The sequence below is a fragment of the Mytilus edulis genome, chromosome 9 (genome assembly GCF_963676685.1).
Source record: "Mytilus edulis chromosome 9, xbMytEdul2.2, whole genome shotgun sequence".
In the NCBI taxonomy this organism is placed as follows: Eukaryota; Metazoa; Mollusca; class Bivalvia; order Mytilida; family Mytilidae; genus Mytilus; species Mytilus edulis.
Genome location: NC_092352.1, coordinates 45295645 through 45317329, shown reverse-complemented (window position 1 = coordinate 45317329; position 21685 = coordinate 45295645). Strand labels below are relative to the sequence as shown.

Here is a 21685-nt window from a genome sequence, read left to right as displayed (position 1 = left end):
CATTTATGCCGTCTAACTTTGAGTATCTCATTCATCAAAAGCAAATAATGTGGAAGTAAGATTGGAACAGCTTAGATAAACTATAATGTTGAAAATCAGCTGACATGTCAATATACATTGTATACATCATGTACATATCTTATAAAGCCCAGTGTTTTCCTTAGATATTTCATATAGCATCCTGGTAAAAAATGGAAATTTGAAATACCATCATGTTTCGAAAAATTATAGCATCAATGTAAGAAATATAGCATCACATTACCAAAATGCTATCAGGTCCTGGGGAGAACACTGAAAGCCTTTGAAGAACATCACATTTTCAGTTAGGTTGTGTAAAATTTCATAGACCCTTATCAAACTTCATTTTCTGACATCAATTTGTCATTATGACATGTACAAATGTATGACCTTTACCAATTTTTTGTTAAATTTAAAAAATCAGTAGATTTATGTTACCGGGGTATATTGGTATTTAAGTTTGTTACAGTGTATGGAAAAATCTTTTTCTCATAATCTTATGATGGACACATACATGTTTGTCCTGAGGGTGGCCAAACTTTTTTGAAGGGTTTATGAGTTGATGTGGTGTTCAGTTTACCATAATTTGTCAAATATTCAGGACAGTAAAAAAAACATTATGAATACCGGTACAGCATTTGAAACTTTAATGACATAGTAAAAGATTTTGCCTGTAATTTGCTATCTTAATCCCAGTTGTAACTTTATTACCCAGGTAACCCTTAACTAAAACCTGCCAATTTTATTGCACCTGTTTTGTCACATACTGTTACATGTATTTGTCTAATCACAACAGATGGTTTGACCAGTATCCTGAATGTCCAGCATGTCAAGATATACAAAATTGTTCAGCTTTTGTCAGATTATGTTCCTACTACATTTGTATTGTACATGCATTCTTGAAAATAAGTCAGTTGTCAAACTTTTATTTTTTCAATTAAGAAATAATTGATGCAAGCTATACTTTATTATAGTTTTAACATGGGTAGGCATCATATTCGTGATTATTTGCCCAAGCAATAGTGATTCTGAATAGGACAATTAAGGTATTTTGAATTTCTATGTCCGATAAGTATAAGTGTAAAGCGTTTGTGTAGGCTCTTCCATGAACCTCCCTTTTTTTTGTAAAGAGGGAAACGGCTGGCACTGTGATTTTTCAGAGGGAGGAGTTTGAACAGCCAGCATGAACGGTTGTAATATCTAGGTCAAATATGTCAATTTTCGAATGCAACACATTACAGTCATAATAAATGAATTAGTAACATCATGTGCACCATTTAAGAGTTTGAAAGTGTTTTAAAGTTAAGATAATAAATAAAGTGCATGATAATTTGATAAATTCATTATTCTGAAGAAGTCAATATACGCATGTGCAAACAAATTTTATTGGATTTAGAGCATGGGTTTGTTCACAAAGCGAAAGAAGCATGTCATATTAGAATTGAATTTTAATGAACATTTATAAGGCAAATTTAGTTCCTCTCATTAAAATTTGAGAATAATCCAGGGGCAGATCCAGCCATTTTAAAAAGGGGGTACCTTACCCGGGACAAAAAGGGGTGTGTGTGTGTTTCCAACTGCATGTCCCCATTCAAATGCATTGAGCGTCCAAAAAGAAGGGGATTCCAGACCCCCCCTCCCTGGGTCCCGTGCCTGTAATCATCAATCATAGACACATGAGCATAAATATATAAAAAAAATTGCGAATCTATCAGGTGGAGTCGATATCCATCTTTAAAAAAAACATTAAACAAAGAAAAATATTAGTATTAATGAAACATGTTTTTTTCTAAATTTTGAAGTTTTGTATGCAGTGTCACCATCACAACAGTATATTCATTTCTCAAACATAACTAACAGCAAACACAAATTCTATGGTTTGAACCAGCTGAGGATTAAACCCACATGAACTTGCTCACTTATACTTCCTGTCACATATGTCACTGTAACTGATTTTCAAACTGAGTTATTTCCCTTGAAAATTTGATTTTAGCAAAAATGTAATTTAATCTTTAAAATGAATTCAGGTATTTAAACAAAAGGAAAGATTTGAAGAAAAGTTCATTTTATTTAATGTTGAAAGAAAATATAGCTAAGTTTAACGTTTTATAACTTTTATTTTAAAGTTCTTAAAATCGTTGAAAACCTTCCTTACATATTTCTATATTTTAGTTCACATAACTTATTTTGACAGTAGTATGTTGCCTGTTCCAAGTCAGGAACTTTTGTATATTTGTAAATTCATCAAGTTAATTACTTGATTACAATTAATAAATCATTCATACCAAATCAGCACCCATTATCACTAGCCCTCATGCATATTGTCACTTCTAAGGTGATGCATACTTGCATATCTGGTAATGTCAAATCTATAAATATAATGAAAGATTGCTATATTACAAATTTTTCCCTTAATCTTACTGACTGATAATTTACTTTCTCAGCACAGATTTTTTTTTTGCTAGAAACTAAGGGCGCATGTGCCTGTTATCAATGAAAGTAACAATGTTGTGATATTTAAAATGGCGATATAAACAGATTATCATTAGTCATCTCAACTTGATTGATTGTTTCTCACTTTTGCTGTAATGGCTTAAGCTAGAAATCAATCTTGTTGAGATAACCAATGATAAGTTATAGGTATCACATTATTTAAGTGCATTTTAATTAACAGCATTAATGATTTATCATGTTAATGGGTTCATGGTCCTCATTTATTTTCATAAATATATTAGCAATTACTTTTCTTGAATTTGATATTTATGCATATTTTTGCCTTTTCAGATATTTGTATAGTCTATTAATGAAGAATCAGACAATAACAGAAAACAACAGAAGTTTATTAGTAGAAACACTCAGATCAATATCAGAAATACTCATTTGGGGAGATCAAAATGACAGTAGTGTGTTTGAGTAAGTATTTGTATATATATTATACATGTACATTTGTAATAACACCAGGTAAACATGTTAAAATTTTTACGCAGTAAGTTTTAAATTTTCAGATTCTAGGATACAATAGACTCCACCTAATCGGATATCGGCTAAACAATATATCGGCTATTGTAATATTATTTCAAAACTAAAAATCTTTCCCTTTATATTTAATGTTATTTTTATCATGTAATCAAAATTTGGATAAAAAATATATAGGAAAATAGGATAAGAATATTTCTTTAATATTCTTTTTACAATATGTTGAATATATACACATTTATCCTCTAATTGAATATTTGGGAAATGTGATATTTTTTGCTGACATTATGGGTATCCGATTTGCCAGAGTCTACTGTTTGTTATTCATCTCAACAATTTATTTTATTTTATTTTGCGAATAAAATTTCTGTGTCTAATAGATGCGAAATGTAGCCATCATGACTTGGTACTAGATGATTGACAAGGTGTAGTTTAGTCTAGTACATGACTATTTCATGTTCAGTTATTTAAACAAAAATGTTTCGAAAGTAACAGGTTGCTTAAGTCAGTTTTATGTCATATGTAAAACACTTTAAATAAAAACATTAAATTTTAAATGTTCTTTTCTTACATCATGTACATAATATACAGAGAAAAATATTTTATAGATCATTTGATGTCAAAATTTCACACATTGATGTTAAATCAGCTTAGAGAGATCACCATATACTTTACAAATATCATTACATTATTTTGATAATGTAAACTCATTGGAAAAATGAGTTGTGATTAATATTTATACTTTTTTACTAACCAAGAATTTTGAAAGTAGATATACCTTCATTGTATAGTAAAATACTGTGTTATCCCCAGAATTTTAAAATACAAAATGAAATGTAGCACCATGGAAATTTATAACATAGCACTGATTTTCAACAAAACAAATATAAGGCCATGGCCTCTATACATTCTATCATAAAATCATCCAAGTTACAATGTAGCACCATGGTAGAAAATATGTCAAAAGGGTTTCACAGTGCTTTAATGCACTGGGAAGAACTCTGCATATATGTATATATAACTTCAAATGTTGGACTGCTATATTTTTACAATATGTAACTTTCTATTTTTAGCTTTTTCCTTGAGAAGAATATGCTGTCATTTTTCCTGAAGTATTTACAACAAAGAGCTGGAAGATATATTTGTGTACAGTTACTACAGACACTCAATATTTTATTTGAAAATATCAAGAATGAGACATCTTTGTGTATGTAGTCTATGTACCATTCCCTCTCCCTCCCTCCCCACCAAATAAAGAATACAATATACCAACATTTTATTTGACAACATCAAGAATGAGACATCTTTGTGTATGTACCATTCCCTCCCCCTCCCTCCCCACCAAATAAAGAATACAATATACCAACATTTTATTTGACAACATCAAGAATGAGACATCTTTGTGTATGTACCATTCCCTCCCCCTCCCTCCCCACCAAATAAAGAATACAATATACCAACATTTTATTTGAAAACATCAAGAATGAGACATCTTTGTGTATGTACCATTCCCTCTCCCTCCCTCCCCACCAAATAAAGAATACAATATACCAACATTTTATTTGACAACATCAAGAATGAGACATCTTTGTGTATGTACCATTCCCTCCCCCTCCCTCCCCACCAAATAAAGAATACAATATACCAACATTTTTTTTGACAACATCAAGAATGAGACATCTTTGTGTATGTACCATTCCCTCCCCCTCCCTCCCCACCAAATAAAGAATACAATATACCAACATTTTATTTGACAACATCAAGAATGAGACATCTTTGTGTATGTACCATTCCCTCCCCCTCCCTCCCCACCAAATAAAGAATACAATATACCAACATTTTATTTGACAACATCAAGAATGAGACATCTTTGTGTATGTACCATTCCCTCCCCCTCCCTCCCCACCAAATAAAGAATACAATATACCAACATTTTATTTGACAACATCAAGAATGAGACATCTTTGTGTATGTACCATTCCCTCTCCCTCCCTCCCCACCAAATAAAGAATACAATATACCAACATTTTATTTGACAACATCAAGAATGAGACATCTTTGTGTATGTACCATTCCCTCCCCCTCCCTCCCCACCAAATAAAGAATACAATATACCAACATTTTATTTGACAACATCAAGAATGAGACATCTTTGTGTATGTACCATTCCCTCCCCCTCCCTCCCCACCAAATAAAGAATACAATATACCAACATTTTATTTGACAACATCAAGAATGAGACATCTTTGTGTATGTACCATTCCCTCCCCCTCCCTCCCCACCAAATAAAGAATACAATATACCAACATTTTATTTGACAACATCAAGAATGAGACATCTTTGTGTATGTACCATTCCCTCTCCCTCCCTCCCCACCAAATAAAGAATACAATATACCAACATTTTATTTGACAACATCAAGAATGACACATCTTAGTGTATGTACCATTCCCTCCCCCTCCCTCCCCACCAAATTAAGAATACAATATACCAACATTTTATTTGACAACATCAAGAATGAGACATCTTTGTGTATGTACCATTCCCTCCCCCTCCCTCCCCACCAAATAAAGAATACAATATACCAACATTTTATTTGAAAACATCAAGAATGAGACATCTTTGTGTATGTACCATTCCCTCTCCCTCCCTCCCCACCAAATAAAGAATACAAAATACCAACATTTTATTTGAAAACATCAAGAATGAAACATCTTTATGTACGTACCATTCCCTCCTCCTGCCTCCCCACCAAATAAAGAATACAAAATACCAACATTTTATTTGAAAACATCAAGAATGAAACATCTTTATGTACGTACCATTCCCTCTCCCTCCCTCCCCACCAAATAAAGAATACAATATACCAACATTTTATTTGAAAACATCAAGAATGAGACATCTTTGTGTATGTACCATTCCCTCTCCCTCCCTCCCCACCAAATAAAGAATACAATATACCAACATTTTATTTGACAACATCAAGAATGAAACATCTTTATGTACGTACCATTCCCTCCCCCTGCCTCCCCACCAAATAAAGAATACAATATACCAACATTTTATTTGACAACATCAAGAATGAGACATCTTTGTGTATGTACCATTCCCTCCCTCCCCACCAAATAAAGAATACAATATACCAACATTTTATTTGAAAACATCAAGAATGAGACATCTTTGTGTACGTACCATTCCCTCCCCCTCCCTCCCCACCAAATAAAGAATACAATAGACCAACATTTTATTTGAAAACATCAAGAATGAGACATCTTTGTGTATGTACCATTCCCTCTCCCTCCCTCCCCACCAAATAAAGAATACAAAATACCAACATTTTATTTGAAAACATCAAGAATGAGACATCTTTGTGTATGTACCATTCCCTAACACTCTCACCAAATATAGAATACAATATACCTTCTGGCTTCATTACACTTACATTTGTATATTTACTGACTTCCATCAGTATAAGGGCCTCGTTGACCGAGTGGTAAAAGTAGACCTATTACTGCGTTACTGAGGTTGTGACATTATAACAACTATAAGTCACTGTACGGCCTTCAACAATGAGCAAAGCCCATACCACATAGTCAGACATAAAAGGCCCCGAATTGATAATGTAAAACAATTCAAATTAGAAAACTAACGGCCTAATTTATGTCCAAAAAAAAAGAACGAAAAAAACAAATAAATATCACATAAACATACGACAACCACTGAATTACAGTCTCCTGACTTGGGACAGGTACAAACATACAGAATGTGGCCAGTTAAACATGTTAGCGGGATCCCAACCCTCCCCTAACCTGGGACAGTGGTGTAACAGTACAACACAAGAACAAACTATTTAAATCAGTTGGAAAAGGCTTAACTCCTCAGATGGATACAAATACAAATATGTCTGTTTTCCTTCCAAAATTCAGTGGTTATCTCCTGGCACATCAGCTTCCGCCATCAACAAAAAACTGACTGCCAGGAAATAGCACAACAGTTTTGAAAGTGGCATTAAACACCAATCAATCTTAAATACACAAGTCCTTGCGTGCATGGATTCACTTCTTGGGGACTTTTCGATTTTCTATATTTAACTAGTCAGAGTTTTTTGGGGTTTTGCTAGATGTAAATCATCTAACAAATGTAAAAGAAAAAAATAAACTACATGGTTCTTTTGTGGACATTTCAACACATGAATAAAACCAGATCGATCTTATTTGATAGAACCTCTTTATAGAGAATGTTCATGATCATCTATGACATCATAAAAGTGATTATTTAATAAGTATTATCTTATTTATCTTTTTTTTCAGATTACTTATTGTCCAACAATCACATCAACTCTATTATTGTTCACAAGTTTGATTTCTCAGATGAAGAGGTATGTATTTCTTTTATATTTAATCTAGCATTGTCCTAACTAGGTCATTAGTCTGAACTTACTGATTGCAGTCTCTTATTGAAACTACTTAACATGCTTTAAACACTTATTTTTCCTCAAATAAAGTACTGGCAATCCTATATATAAAATATAATAATATAAAAATAAGTAGATGTGGTGTAATGAGGCCCCTCATGGGGGGGTCCTAGTAATCACATAATCACCATTTTTTTGCCAATATAATCACATAATCATTAAATATTTTCTTATCTTTAGTAATCAAATAATCATAAACTAAAAATACAGTCCTAGGTAATCAAATAATCATGAAATATTTGGCTTAATAATCAAATAATCATTAAAAAAACGGCCAAGTAATCACTTAATCAAAAACCCCATGAGGGCCCTCTATAATCGCTAATGGGACCAAATAATATAAAACATGTATAAGCAAATACTGATCACTATATGGCCTTCGGTTAAAGTTCTGCCACCCCCAGAAACTAATATTCTTACATTTACTTTGGATTCCAAAGTTTGGAACAGTTGTATTTGTTTGACTGATTGAACACAAAATCCTTACAATAAGAAATACATATGTATATAAATTTAATTTTGGATGTAACACATCTTCTGATTGGCTGATAGTGTCTATCAGCTCATAAACATAATTGTGTCATTAGACCTTGACGTCAATGGAATTTGGAATTAAATTATAAGGAATGACTGTAATATTTACTGCCTACTTTGATACAACTGAATCTGCATGGTATATTTAAGGAATGACTGTAATATTTTTATCTGCCTATTCTAAATACAATGTAACTTAAAAAATGTGTTGCACACTTTAAAATATTATGTTGCTAATGCATTTTCAGTGTGCACCACATTTTTATGTCATTTCTTCATAGACAGAAAAAAATATTACAGTCATTCCTTAAATATACCATGCAGATTCAGTTGTATCAAAGTAGGCTGCAAATGTTTTAAGATTCAGATTCAAACATATTCATCTTTGGTAAATGTGCAAATTTTATACAAAAAATCTAGAAGTTATAAATCAACGTATTAGTAAAAAGGAAATCTGTCACATTTAATAGCCTCATTGAAATCTATTGATGAAAGTTAATTACTCCTAATTACTGAATTGGCAAAAAACATTAAAGCACATAACACTAAGACTAATGTGACAACATCTGCAGAAATGGAAATAGTTAAGTATTTATAAAAACAAGCTTAAATATCATAAAACTTAGTCATTATATATCATATTATTTCATAATGCAATGCATCAACTTGAAGTTACAGTTTAATAACTGTTTCCTAATGCATCCAGAAATGCATTAAGATGTCAACATTATTTTGACCTTCAATGATAAATAAAGAGCTCATACCTCATGATAAGTTCTAAAAGGCCCTTAAATTACTCATGCTTAGATAACAAAGACTTACACATCGACATAGACCTACAATTAAAAAATCAAACATTGAATAAAACACAATGACAATCTTGTACAAGGTCCCTGACTTGGTACATTTCATAGGACAGAGTAAAGGGCATTGAAACTAAATTTGGTTTACTCAACCCTCTCCTTAAAAATTACCATCAGTGTTATAGTAATAGGTATAGTTGAAATCCACAATGTAGCCCTAAAAGTCAAAAGAAATTGGATTTCAAACAATGAAAAAAATGTTATTATAAGAACAAAATTTATCAAAACATGCCCTCAGTTACTGCATCTCAGCTACAATATTATGATCTTAGTGTAAATTAGGAAATTAATTATCCCTCATGGTTATGGCCTGTTTTGATTTCTTCAATAATATTTTAAACACTCACACCTTTCACATGAAAAATATTCTTTTTTTTTAAATTTTATTGTAGTAATAAACCATTATACATGTATAATATTTTTTTGTCAAGTTTTATTACATTCTTAAGCATATGAAAAGTGTTAAAATGTCTGATCGGCTCATGACACTGGTTTGTGCAAAAGACTAGATAAATGATTCACATGATTTTTAATTTAATGCAATCAGAGAATTGGAGTTGCTTGATATAAACTCTCGTTAATTAATTTATTTTAAATAGTAATAATAAACTCGCCAGTATTGCTTTCAATATTATATTGAGATTAGACTACTCTAGTTGATATTGAGCAATATCAAATTCTCAGTGTTATGAGACCTATAATTAATGAAAAAATAAAGTCTAAAACTTTTATAAAATAAATAGATATGAAACAAATTTTTGTCTAATAAACCATGAAGAAATGATTAAAAAGAGGATACCTTTTATTACAATCAATTACATTTCAGGGACATGTTTTTTATTGTCATATAAAAATATGTCACTGTTATTGGTATGATATCAGACTGAGTTATTTCCCTTGAAAATCTCATTTCGTAAAAATTTTAAATTTTCTTAATAAATAAATTCAGATATTTTAACAAAAGTTTAAATCACAAGAATGTATAATATTATGTTATGATTGAAGAAAATATATATGATTTTAATGTTTTATAATGTTTTTTTTGTAAACCCTTAAAAATGTTCAAACCATTTCTAACATATCTCTTATTTTACGTCTATCAAATTAACTGACAATTTTAAAGTAGGCTATGTGCCTGTACCAAGTCAGGAATTAAATCATATTTGGGTTTAATCAAGTGATACACTTGATATATTTATACAAATGTTAGTAATGGACAAGTAGAAAGGGAAGGTGTGGTACAGCACTTGTTACTACTATACACTACTCACTGTTAGACTTCACATTTTAATAGTAAGTGTTAGGTTGTGACCAAACTGCAACTGTTTCACTTTATGACTTTTTCCTGTCAAAATATGATAAGTATATGCTGAATATACATTCTGTTTTGCCTGTCGAAATATGATAAGTATATGCTGAATATATATTCTTTTTGCTTGTCGAAATATGATAAGAATAGGCTGAATATATATTCTTTTTGCTTGTCGAAAAATGATAAGTATATGCTGTCATAATGCTGAATATATATTCTTTTTGCTTGTCGAAACATGATTTATAAGTATATGCTGAACATATATTCTTTTCGACCTAAATAAAGTTTGACTCTCCACATTTTATGAATCTTTTAACTCAGTCTTTTATTCTGAGTAAATAAAAATAAACTTCTTTCTTGTTAAATTTGTCTTTGTATGTTTTTGAAGAATGTGAGAAATGAAAGTCGAAGATATTTCTTCAGTTAACATGTTAAGATAACTCATTATATTATATTTGTTTATTTGCAGGTCATGGCATATTACATTTCATTTCTGAAGACACTTTCCCTGAAGCTTAATAAACACACAATACATTTCTTTTACAATGAGGTATGTTTTTATAATTATAGCTAATTCATTCAACTTGAAGGTCAAATTATTTGTAGTGGTTTGTGTATATTTTGTACGGTCATCATATACAAAGAATCAGTTATTAAAGATGTTTTAATCATTTATAACAGCTAAACAAGAATTTGGATTTCTGTTTAGTATGTTATAAAAAAAAGGAGATGTGGTATGAGTGCAAATGAGACAACAATTTAACAAATTTCAATGGAAGTAGATTTAAGAATTATAGGCAAGTGTACGACCTTCAACAATGAGAAGAAAAAAAAAGTATGGCAGGTTATAAAAGGTGCTGACATGAAAATATGAAACAATTCAGTTGAGAAATAAACAACCGAATTCATAACAAAACTATTAATGAAAAACAAATATGACAGACATGAACCAACCACATCTTCGCTAGCCAAGGGTTACGATCCACTCCCGCATCGGAGAGAGCGGGAGTGGATCGTAACCCTTGGCTAGCGAAGATGGAACCAACCACTGAACGACAGGTTTTTCTAATAATTAGAAAAAACATTAACTATTAGATGTTCAAGAATGAATTAATTTCACAGTTTATGTTTGGTTTCTAATTTGATATTCCTTATTTTCTTGTTATCATGATTAATATTTGAAAACTGTCAATTTTTCTACAATTTCTATTTGTATGTTTTGTATTTACATCTTCTTTCTATTGTTCATCAAGAAAACTGAAATCCTAGATACAGGGATCTCCATGGATGAAAATTGAACCATGGAGGAACTTTCACCATTACAAACCGTGTCTACGCTGTACAGTGTAGCGCGATCGGAAGTATTTTATCCCTCCATACAAGGAACGGTGAACATGCTAATTCATTGTTTATTTAAATTATATTTATTTGAATTTTCATTATAGAATTAGAAGTATCAATATGTTCATTTATTGCCGTTTTAAACCATTCAAATGCCAAGTCTTCATGGTCCCCCCTTAGTCGATATGACCAAAAGCTGTCATGAAGGTCCCCATGTAGATTTCTTGTATTTTTGGTAATTGTTATGGAGTTTAAAAATCATAGTATGTGGAGCTTATTTTTCATGGACACTGTCAAATTCAGAACCCATTACCGGTATGGCTGATTTGCAGCAACAACAAAACGATTCGTACGGGTTATGTAAAAGGTTAAAGAGATTTGTAAAGCAAATGAAAAGGTTTCTAATGACTTTATCTGACAAATTGATGCTGTGCAACATGCATCTTTCGAGTCTGAATAGAAACCGGAAGCGCGGATGTATCAATTTGATTGTAATATACGAAATGAATTCGGAATTACGATACGATATTTCTTTACCGGAAATATTTATAAGTTTTTACTTTTAAACTTTTAAAGTAATTCTAAATTATCATTACAGCAGTACTCAAGTTATTTGCGATGAAATAATATTTACTGTTTTGCATCTTATTTTGTTCTTCTTAAAAAGGGGGATGCTGATTGCGTAAGTCAAAATAAAGCATGTGTTCGACTTGTTAAACTGTTTTCTTTGTAACTGGATTAATAATTTATTTATTTAATCTAAATTATCATAATCATTTGCTGAAACTTAGTTGATTAATTCGACAAATGGATCGTCTATCCTCAGATAGTATTCTCCTGTCTGGTTTGTTGATCTACCTGTACAAGCTCAGGTACAAGTGATTAGCGATCTTAATCCGGATATCCCTCAGGCGTTAGAAGAACTGTGTTGGATTATAACATAAAAAGCCTAAGGGTTATGCAATTACATGCATTTGATTATAATTGATAAAAAAATGGCGTCTGGCTACAAAAAATGATGAAATTTTGAACGATGGCGGAAGACACTTTAACGATGGCGCAAGACAATTTAACGATGGGGCGAGTCATTTGACGATGGCGCAAGACATTTGAACGATGGCGGGGCGCCATCGTTAAACAGACCATGGAGATCCCTGAGATAGACAAAAATATTAATTCCATTCCAAGTTTTGATATATTTACATAATGTTAACAAACATGAAATTCTAACAGAAGTTGAAAAGTGTTTTAACAATATTTTGATTATTAAATTTCAGCACACAAATGATTTTGCTCTGTACACTGAAGCTATCAAGTTCTTTAACCATTCAGAATCAATGGTTAGAATAGCTGTGAGGACCATCACTCTTAATGTTTTCAAAGGTACACTTAACTGATTGTTGTTTGTATGCCACCACAACAAAATGTAGGGGGCATATTAATTTACCTCTGTTTATCTGTCCATCTGTCCGTTCAACCATCACTCCTGATTAGGATAGATTGTTTGTCTGGATATCTCCTCCTACAGTTTTGGAGGTACAGCTTTGATATTTTGAAGGACTTGTCATTTTTATGGTACAAGCTGCATAAAGTGATCATGTTTTGTCTGGTTATCTCCTCCTACAGTTACATCATCATAAATTGTGTTAAATTAATAATTTCCTATGGTCAGGGGGGGTCATTTGTGTCTTACAGATAGCATAACAATTTCTAATTGTATACCAACATCACTGTTTGTCAAATCTAAAATATGTGGAACTATACTCATGCATATGGCAGAGCAGAAAGGAGGGCATTGTCCATGTCTAGTTTTTATATGGAGAGCTAAATTTCAAAAAGGAAAGGAAAAACAAATGTTTTTCAACAGTTGTAGGCATTTTTGAGGTTTTTTTTTCACTTGGTTACATATGGGTACATTAATGTATACATGTACATAGTGTTTTATTAGTTTATCAATGTTAAGTGACTTAACTTAAGTCCCATATACTCACACTATATTTCATTGATTCACCTTATCCACCCCTTTGTCTGTCTGTCCATTAAATATAATTTTTTAACAATTTTTTACAGACACTACTCAACAGAATATGTTTGGTCAGAAGAGTAAGTGATCAATATTTGAGCACTTTTCAAATCTGCCCAATATAAACTACTTCCTGTTTACCAATACATTGAAATATGTTGACTGACTCTAAAAATCGGCATCCCACATTTATTCAATACATATGAACAGAATAAATTCTTACATTGTTAGCAGCTTGACAGTAATGTTTAGAAAGGAGTTAGGGCTTTAAGGGTCTGTCCTACTGTTTTCCTATACTTTGAATTGTGACTTGGGGTATGCTTTGCACGACAATGCATGTATTCTTGTGGTCTCTATCAGAGATAAGAATTAGACAATACAAGTAATGCCTTGTAAGTCTTGAAAGAAAGCTTGTAAGGAATACAATGCGAGGTTATAACCCAAACCATGCATTATAAAGCTTGTGAATGTAGGGCTGTATGACCCAAGCTAACATTCACTGCTTATTTCTTTTATTTGTTTTCTTTTTTTCTTACATCTCTATACCTAAGGTATCCACTGTACATTAATATGTTTTTTTTGAGAAATAAAAGTTAGGACCAAAGACATAAAAATTATAATTTTGTGTCTCTGTGCTAATATGGTTTAGTTAAGAGTAAATAAAAAAAACTGGTAAGGTCTGACTCGGACAAGATGATTTTTCGCCTTATATTTTGCTACTCATGCTACTTACATTTCTGTCAAATCCATATTTTTCATGTTAATAATGTTAGATCTAATTGTTCTTGAACAGAATGCCATCTGAAGTTTAATATTTATACATATAATCATACATTTAATAGACTTATTTACTATTGTTTGTAAATTTGTTTGCATTACTTAAAAGACACAAGCTCCCGCAAAACTTTGTATAACATTAGAAAAAAAAAAAAAAGGTCATAAGTTAAAAGTAGTACTAGCGTGACATCAGAAGATCTTCCGTCATTCTGAGACAATTTAGCTAAAAATTTATATAGATATAAGAAGATGTGGAGTGAGTGTCAATGAGACAACTCTTTAAATGTCTATTAAAACAATTTTTAATTCTATTTAGTAATGGTTATATTTAAATGTATAAAACAATATTATTTTTAGATATTATTGTCTTTTCAGTTGAGGATAAGGCAATGTTGAGGTATATACGAGACAGAACTGCAGCTCCATATTTCTCTAATCTTGTCTGGTTTATTGGAAATCACATCCTAAATGTTGACCTTTGTGTCAGACATGACGCTGAGTAAGTAATTGTATTTGAATTTTAAGTAGATTTTTTTTGTGAAATATACTTGTAACAAAAAATATTCATCCAAGATTTTCCATTTGTAAACTCACTTTTTCAATAATTTATTATGATTTTCCATTTATTTACTCACAGGGCTCTAAGAAATCAGTATATTTTACTTTATTCTTTAAACTTTTTTTTTTTTTAAAGAAAACTGACAAAAATCTGAGGACTATTGTCCAAAAATTAACAAAAACAGTAAAAAATCATGTAAACAAAACATGTGCAGAACTTACACTACCAAACATTAATATTGTACATACAGTAACTAAGTTTAAGGTTTAATGTGTTAGATTTAAGGGAGTGAGTCATTTTTTTTTATACAAATACACACATTTTGTCAATCCACAATTATTTTATACCAAGTTCTGTATTATTCTTAAAAAAACTCTGATAAATATGATCAATAATTTATTTCATGACACTGAAATAAACTTTTTTGGGACAGCTCATGTCTGACATTCAATCAAGTTTGATACTCTGTTAAGAAAAGCCAATGCAAAAGAATGAAGATGCAGATCTTTACTTATTAGTTAAAAAATATTTTAACATGAAAAATAGATCTTAAAAATAGGGTCTGTTCCAAAAATAAATGTATGGGGGTCGGAAGGCACTTTTTATTTAACTCTGCCATAAATTAAATTTTAATTGATTATCTAGTATTATTGTCCAGGGTATCTTTCTCAAATTCTCACCACTGATTAAAAAATTAAAAGAAAAGCCAATAGACCTAACATACAATTAATTCTGGAACAGCCCTCCACAAAAATCCTTATAATTCTCTGATCCATATCGTTTAGCTACAAAAGAAGATATGATAGGTATGTAAACACATTGTTTTAGACACAATGTTGGGCTCAAGTCAGACACATTTAGAAAACATGGCCAGTTTATTTTTGTTTTGTATTAGTATTTATTTTAGAATTTAAGTTAACCTCATGTTAAATGAATGAATAATATAGGAAATGAACTGTGCAATATTGAAAGACATCTCCATAAAAATTCTAGGATGTTGCTAAGCATTTAACTATTTATCTGAAGTATAGTTTTGAGAAAAATGTCTATGTACTTGAAATGAAACATACATCTAAGTTTTATATGGTTTATTTTAAACAGACATAATTTCCTTTTAGAAGAAAGTTATGAAAAAAAAATTAGAAAAATTAAATTAGAAAAAAAAATTGAACTTACTTTAAAGTTGAAATCTTTCAAAGTAACATGATATAATCATGTTACAATACTGCCTTAGTCAATTTCCTAGTATTTGTGTCTGGTATAGTTTGGTATGAAATGTTAATCAGATTATATACTTTTTATTTCAAACGTTTTTATTTATACATAGCTATGTTACGATGTTTGTAGTTGGCAAATCTATTTGGGGGTTTATATCAAAACCCAAACCTTACATATGTTAACTAATTTACTTGCAAGTGACCAATGTGGTTAATTCTAGTTTAACTTTAATAAGAGATGTTTAAGAAATTGATAAGAACTATGATATACATAAACCACGCAATTGAAAATCATAGGTTCAACCAAATACAAGTTTCCTATAGTCTTCTATGCAGAATTTTTAAAAAACTTCAAAATCAACTATCTACTTGTATACAAAGTTTTATGAATCACTGAAAATTATTACCCATGGAAATAAATGATTCCACAGTATTGAATATTCAATCGAAATTAATTAGATGGAAATCAGGATATATATTTAATAGCATAAAGCAAGCTGTTCACTTGAGCAATATTATCTTTAGTTTCTAAACAAAAGTTTTTATAGCTGTAGTCAAATGCTAGATAAAATTCAATTTCAACTGATCAGTTGCAAGAAAAATGGTTAACACATTTACGGCTTCTGTTGTGAACAAGATAATATGCATAAAATTTGTATATTGCATTTATCAAATGTATATTTGTAAATAATTAAGTTTTGAAACACATGAACCCAATTGGATTTACAACTTATTTGGAAATAGCAAACATGTTTTTTAACAGAAAATATTCACAATAGTGCTTCTCTTGCAAACCTTTTTCTGAGTTCATTTTATAAGACCACATACGTGTACATGGGCTTTTTAAGAAAATGTTAGAATCACATTGAATCCATATATTTTACATACACAAAACAGCTGCTTACTTTATTTAATTAATTTTATTCACTGGTCAATGTCTGAATTCAGTCATAGGTTTCTGTCAAAACAAAGTTGATTGTCACAAAGTCATCTTATTTGAATTAAATACTTTTATGAGTGATTATATATCACTAGTAGTCTACAGTTTGACTCTATTGTGCATTCATTATTATTCATTGGATACCAATTTTCATGGATACAGGTGAACAACAAATTTGAATTTTCAACAAATTACAAATTTTATAAAGGCTTTGTTTGCATGTTTGGCAAAACCAAGAAATCAAATATCAACAAGAATGCAAGATTTCATCGATCCATGAAATTTATACCCTCGAAAATAAATGAATCCACAGTATCAGTAGTAATACTTGGGCGTATCGGAATATTAGAATATATTAAATGACTTTGTAATCTTTCCTAGTTAAGATAATCAAATTGAACAAAAGGTTCATCTGACTATTTTGTACTCTTTCCTTTATTCATGACATAATATAGAATAAAAATCATAAATTTTATTTTATTTTTGTAGTCACCAAAGTAGAGACAGACTTGCAGATTTAGTAGCAGAACATTTAGACCATCTACACTACTTAAATGACATACTATGTATCAACATCGATACTCTCAACGAAGTACTAACAGACCAATTCTTAAACAGACTACTTATACCACTCTATGTCTATTGTCTGACCATGAGGAAGAAACATAATGGACGACAGGTAATTACAGATATTGTGTAATGGTTGGGAAATAGTAAGAAACAAGTCTAAACAAATTAAAGATTTAAATTGGCTGTTGTCCATTCTCTCCATTTGTCACGATACCAATGTAGTTTGATAGGTTTGGTTGGGTTGCGTGTTGTGAATTGTGATCCTTAGCTTGATTAAGGCATTATAGATATAAATATGTCTGCCATTTAAACTTTCTATTCAATACAGTGCATTCCGGTTATTTGCATAGCCTATTTGTCAGACGAAATTATGCAATAAAGCGGAGTATGCTTATATCCGAAATGCCAAAATACGGAGTCAAATCGCCGATAGTGCAGATCAGTAAAAGAAATACCGAAGAAAGACATCTAAAGAAAGATGAACGTCCTTAATCCACTTGCATTGACTTGCAACATATTGAATGCTTACATGTACTTATTCTAATAAAAGTTATTTGTCTAGTGTCATGCATTTTATTTCATTGTGTATTCTTTCAATAAAGTTGATCAACACATTTAGTTTTAGTTTATATTTATGTACCGACTTTTTCTTTACCTGAGATACGAAAATAAAATTGTTCTAGAAATAGATTTGTTTCTATGACCCGGATGTACAAATTATATTGTTACGCTTTGATTAAAACAAACTGTTGAACAATGCTACACAGTTTATAATCATTTTATACAATAAATGTGTAATTAACTGCCTTTTATATGCAGTATTTACCGATTGCACAGTGATGTAACACTGTTACTTTGCCCTTGTTAGTTTCGTATATATGCAAAGTAACAGGTAATGGGGCCCTGGACGGGTTATTTGCTGGACACGAGTGTTGAAAGTGAGAAAATATAATAATTAGAAGTTAATATTCTTTTTAAAAAATATTAAAAATGAAAGATTGATGTATGAAATTCTTCAACCATATATAAATGCCCTGTAATATTTAACATAAATGTAGATCACCCCTAGCCGAATTACGAGATTGCACATTTGATAATGATCTATAATTAGCCGGCTTTATATTTTTAAAAATACACCCAAAATGTTATCTACGAGTTATCTATGAATAATGTTTGAAATCCAATCAATAATTAACACCTTTCTAGATAGAAGATCATAGAATCGTTGTGTTTTTACAACAATCAGCTGATTGACATTTTTATGACCTCGAGGCTTAAAATAGAATAAGGGAAACTTTACCTGTGTACACATCGAGGCCTTTTTTATAATCATATAAACTGTTTTAAAACTTTATTTAAATAACACAGAAGTAAATGTGAAATAATATCAAAAATTATGATGCATTCAAGAATAATATACTTACCAAATTGCCGTTTCCGGTCAAAAATCTCGTCAGTTTTAACTAAGCATATCTAGCTGGCGATTTTTTTCTATGCAATTAACCGAAATGGCACTTGTGGGGCTATGCATATAACCGTACAATTTAACATTAGATGAATGGGAAATGGTTTTGTGCAGGAGAAAAGTATGCAATTAACCGAATTATGCTATTAAGCGGTATGCAATTAAGTGGAATCGACTGTAATAACATAATTGTACATCACAAAAACGTGATGTCAAAAAAAAGCGGCCTCAGCTCAAAACGGTACGTTTAATGTTGGCGCAATTCTTAACATTATTAAAAGAGTCATTGTGTATTACACAGCAATTTTCACAATTATAAAAACATCATCAAAATTTCCGAATTTACAGTGGAGAGAACAGAGTCTTAACATAAGAACATTATATCTCAATAAAAGAAAACTTTTAGTATACATCTATGAGACAACAATCAGACAACAGAAAAAAAGTCTTAGAGGTCATTAAACAGGTTTTTATAACCACAATTTATTTATCTTAAAAATTGAAAATGGAAATTGGGAATGTGTTTAAGGGACAAAAACCCAAAAGCAGAAAACAGCCAAAGGGCTCCAATGGGTTTTCAATACAGTGAGAAAATCCAGCACCCGAAGGCATGCTTCAGCTGGCCCCTTAAAAAAAGCTTGAAATTTGGTAAATCATGTATCATATTGATTTAGTATTGATTTGTGTTGATGATATTAGATATGACCTCTCAATTCAAAGAAAACCATACACATACAAAAAGGTTTCAATTAGATTTAGTGTCAGTTTATTTCCCTTGGAGGAACTCAGTTGTTTCTATTCCTCAATCCAAGAATAGTAACAGATTCATCAAAAATATTCATGATTGAGTCCAGATAACAATAACGAACTAAAAGAGAAAATTGATTCTCATGATCAAAACCTTCAAATTTTTAATTTGGTCAATTAGTTTATAGTCACATAATGATCATAAAATGATCAATGCTTTAGAAGAAAATTGACTTTAAAATAACAAAAAAATACAATGAAGAGCATGGAGTAATCTCCCATTTACAAAATCTTCACACATTTTGACATCACATTTGAAAAATAAAATGATAATATGAAGGTAAAATAATCTAAATGTGCGGATGTAATGAACTCCTGAGAAACCTTAACTGCAAGTAATACAACTGAAAAATTTGAAGAGAGATGTCAATTATTATCATAATTTTAATAATTTTATGTTTTTGTTGTATTTTTCAGGGAGATAAGAAACATATAAGTTCTGTAGTGGCACTGTACTTATTATCTCAGGTTTGTAATACTTAGAGATTATCAATGGTCATCTCAAAGAGATTGATTTTCAAGCTTGAGCCGGTAGGAGTTGAGATGACTAATGATAATCTGTTTATCGCTATTTTACCAAATACAACTTTGACAATAGTCACATGCATCCTTAGTTTCTAGCGACAATATTTCATATCACGCTACTGTGCTGAGAAAGGCAAATATCAGTCAGTAAAATCAAAGGAAAATTTCATAAAATAGCGATAATAGTCAATCTCAAACAATAACTATTAAAGATTATTATATATTTCCTCATAAAATTGAGAAGTGAAATGGGGAATGTGTCAAAGAGACAACAACCCGACCAAATAAAAAACAACAGCAGAGGGTCACCAACAGGTCTTCAATGTAGCGAGAAATTCCCGCACCCGGAGGCGTCCTTCAGCTGGCCCCTAAACAAATATATACTATTCCAGTGATAATGAACGCCATACTAATTTCCAAATTGTACACAAGAAACTAAAATTAAAATAATACAAGACTAACAAAGGCCAGAGGCTCCTGACTTGGGACAGGCGCAAAAATGCGGCGGGGTTAAACATGTTTGTGAGATCTCAACCCTCCCCCTATACCTCTAACCAATGTAGAAAAGTAAACGCATAACAATACGCACATTAAAATTCAGTTCAAGAGAAGTCAGAGTCTGATGTCAGAAGATGTAACCAAATCATGTCTATACACATACCAGGCAAGTTTAGTGGAATTTATTTCAAAGTTATATATCAACAATGACTTGAATTGATTAGGGGGGAGTTCATTGCCACCCCAATGTTGTAAATATTTTATTCATATTTCCTAGGCCTGGATTGATGAAAAAAGTATTTTCATGGAGATATGAGTTTGTGGTTTGTAAAAGTGGTCATCAAAGCATATAGAAATTTGTACTGTGATGAAAATTTAAATTTGTGATTTACTATCATGGCCATTACACACAAAATGTACGAAAATTGGTATTCTACATACAAAAAAAGAATCAATAGTTATTACAAAATTCAAAATTGGAAAAAGTTTGTTTTATTTCAATCAGTATTTCAATTGAGGTTTACATTGAATAAACTTTAAGAAATATGGTATAGCAAACAAGATATGAATGGGTCTTTGTTATTTTTTCCAGGTTTTTTTAATAATCAGTTATGCACCACTTGTACGCCAGCTGGCAGAAATTATATTCCAAGGGGACATTAGTATTCAACAACAAGAGACCTCAAGTGATTCACCACAAACTGTAAGTTATAATAATTCTTTAAGGCTGTTCCAGATAATAATGTGTCCCCCCCAAGAACACCCCATTTTTCACCTCCACCACCC

General features: G+C 31.0%; 1 protein-coding gene across 7 annotated transcripts in view; it reads left to right on the top strand.

The window, feature by feature from the left end:
• LOC139488462 (protein CLEC16A-like) overlaps positions 1-21685 on the top strand; it is a 119731-nt gene that overhangs the window by 4104 nt on the left and 93942 nt on the right. For 2 of the 7 annotated variants that reach the window (XM_071274076.1, XM_071274072.1), the window contains exons 2-12: positions 2803-2931; positions 4068-4201; positions 7305-7372; positions 10647-10727; positions 12796-12901; positions 13589-13621; positions 14694-14817; positions 15663-15683; positions 17524-17713; positions 20294-20344; positions 21492-21602. In XM_071274076.1, coding sequence (XP_071130177.1) covers positions 2803-2931; positions 4068-4201; positions 7305-7372; positions 10647-10727; positions 12796-12901; positions 13589-13621; positions 14694-14817; positions 15663-15683; positions 17524-17713; positions 20294-20344; positions 21492-21602 — 1048 coding nt within the window. The remainder of the gene's footprint in view (positions 1-2802; positions 2932-4067; positions 4202-7304; positions 7373-10646; positions 10728-12795; positions 12902-13588; positions 13622-14693; positions 14818-15662; positions 15684-17523; positions 17714-20293; positions 20345-21491; positions 21603-21685) is intronic. The other 5 variants (XM_071274077.1, XM_071274073.1, XM_071274078.1 and 2 more) reach the window with 3 other exon arrangements.